This window comes from Lycium barbarum, chromosome 5, assembly GCF_019175385.1.
Source record: "Lycium barbarum isolate Lr01 chromosome 5, ASM1917538v2, whole genome shotgun sequence".
In the NCBI taxonomy this organism is placed as follows: Eukaryota; Viridiplantae; Streptophyta; class Magnoliopsida; order Solanales; family Solanaceae; genus Lycium; species Lycium barbarum.
The window spans coordinates 24,026,790-24,028,473 of record NC_083341.1 but is presented as its reverse complement, the minus strand read 5'-3'; the positions used below and the strand labels follow the sequence as shown (position 1 = coordinate 24,028,473).

Here is a 1,684-nt window from a genome sequence, read left to right as displayed (position 1 = left end):
TGACTGTGCAAGGATGGTTTTGTCATTCTTTGCAGGATGATTATCATGTAACTGTCCCCTTTTTGAGAATTCTGTTTATAATAAATCATAAATTTAGTTTTTTTTTTTTTTTTTTTAAAACTCCAACTTCAAAATTCCAAATAAAGTGAAAAATATTTAGTTTTCATGGCCAACGCCTACAAAGTGTTTGGAAAGTATTTAAGAGGAAATCATCAATAACAATTGGAATCTCCAAAAACTGTACAATACAGTTCCTGCTCAGGTGGGCAATATAAGTACTACCCCTTTAGAAAATGGTGAGATGAAGGATTATGCAATATGGAAAAACTCAGAAGATGGCAAATATACCAATAAGAGTGCATGGAACATTGTCAGAAATCACAGAACAAAGAACTTCAACGTCAGTCACATTTGGCACAGTTCAGTCCCTTTCAAATTTTCCTTTATTTGTTGGAGATTGTACTTTGGCAAGCTACCTTTCAATGATGTAAAGGCAAAGTTTGGGAACCAAGATGATATTGAATGTTTGTGTTGTAGTACTCTTCATATTGGGACTATACAACATGTATTTGTGCAAGGTGAGTCTGCTATCAATTTGTGGGAAAAGATTGGAGCACCTCTTGGTATCAAACATCAGAATATCTCTATTAGAAGAGTGCTTCAATATGGTGGAGAACCAAACCTAAGAATGGAGTCAACAAACTCTTACTATAGATTTCCCCCACTATCATATGCTGGGAAATTTGGAAAGCTTGGACTTCTTGTAAATATGGTGACAAAAGAAGATTTTTATCAATACAATATGGTCATTCAATGCATTCTGAATATCAAAGCTGCAATCAATAACTCCTTTCCAAAGGTGTCTACTGATGGAATTTGGAGCAATATGTGTGATTACATAGAGAGGTTGAAACCAGTGGTAAAGTGTTTGACAGTATGTTGGAACAAACCAGATGAAGGCAAGCTTAAGTTAAATACAGATGGAAGTTTTATCAGAAGCAACAACAAGGCTGGAATTAGTGGAGTACTTAGAAATGATCAGGATGATTTCATTATGGCCTTTTCACTCTTTGTAGACTGCTTTAGTAGTAACCATGCAGAAGCTATGGCAGCAAACTATGGTAGCAGATGGTGTATACAACATGGACTCAATAACTTTGACATTGAGTTGGATTCTGCTATTATCACTAATATGAGCAATCAAAAGGATACCAACAATCTCAAGTTGAAGCACATCATTCAAGATACCACTAACACTCTGAGAAATGCTAATGCTACATTCAGTCACTGCTTCAGAGAGGCCAATCAAGTGGTTGATTTCTTGGCTAAAAACGCTTCAACTAGTGGCAACTCAATCATCTACACAAATTATCAAGATCTGCCCAGAGAAGTTAAAGGCATCTTACATTTAGATAAGCTTCAAATGCCCAATTTTAGGAGAAGATTTGAGAAATGTAACTTTTTTGTTAGTTAAGTACAATCTTTAGTCTTAAGGAAGGAACTTTGTATAGGCTAACTCCTTCCTATAGATTGATTTCAATCTATCTTTTGGTAGACTAGAGGCAAGGTTCCATGTCCCCCTATAGTCATGTAAGTTTATCTTATTAATTAACATGGTAGGGGTTAAGCCAAACCCCCCACACCTCAAGCTCACAACCTAATGGTGATAGCTTAATATTAAAAA

The 1,684-nt window shown here is 35.6% G+C and overlaps 1 protein-coding gene across 1 annotated transcript; it reads left to right on the top strand.

Annotated features, from left to right (window-relative positions):
* The first annotated feature begins 301 nt into the window (after positions 1-301).
* On the top strand, positions 302-1,474 carry LOC132639326 (uncharacterized). The gene has a single exon (XM_060355779.1). It carries the CDS (start codon positions 302-304, stop codon positions 1,472-1,474), a length of 1,173 nt encoding a protein of 390 aa, XP_060211762.1.
* The last annotated feature ends 210 nt before the right edge of the window (positions 1,475-1,684 follow it).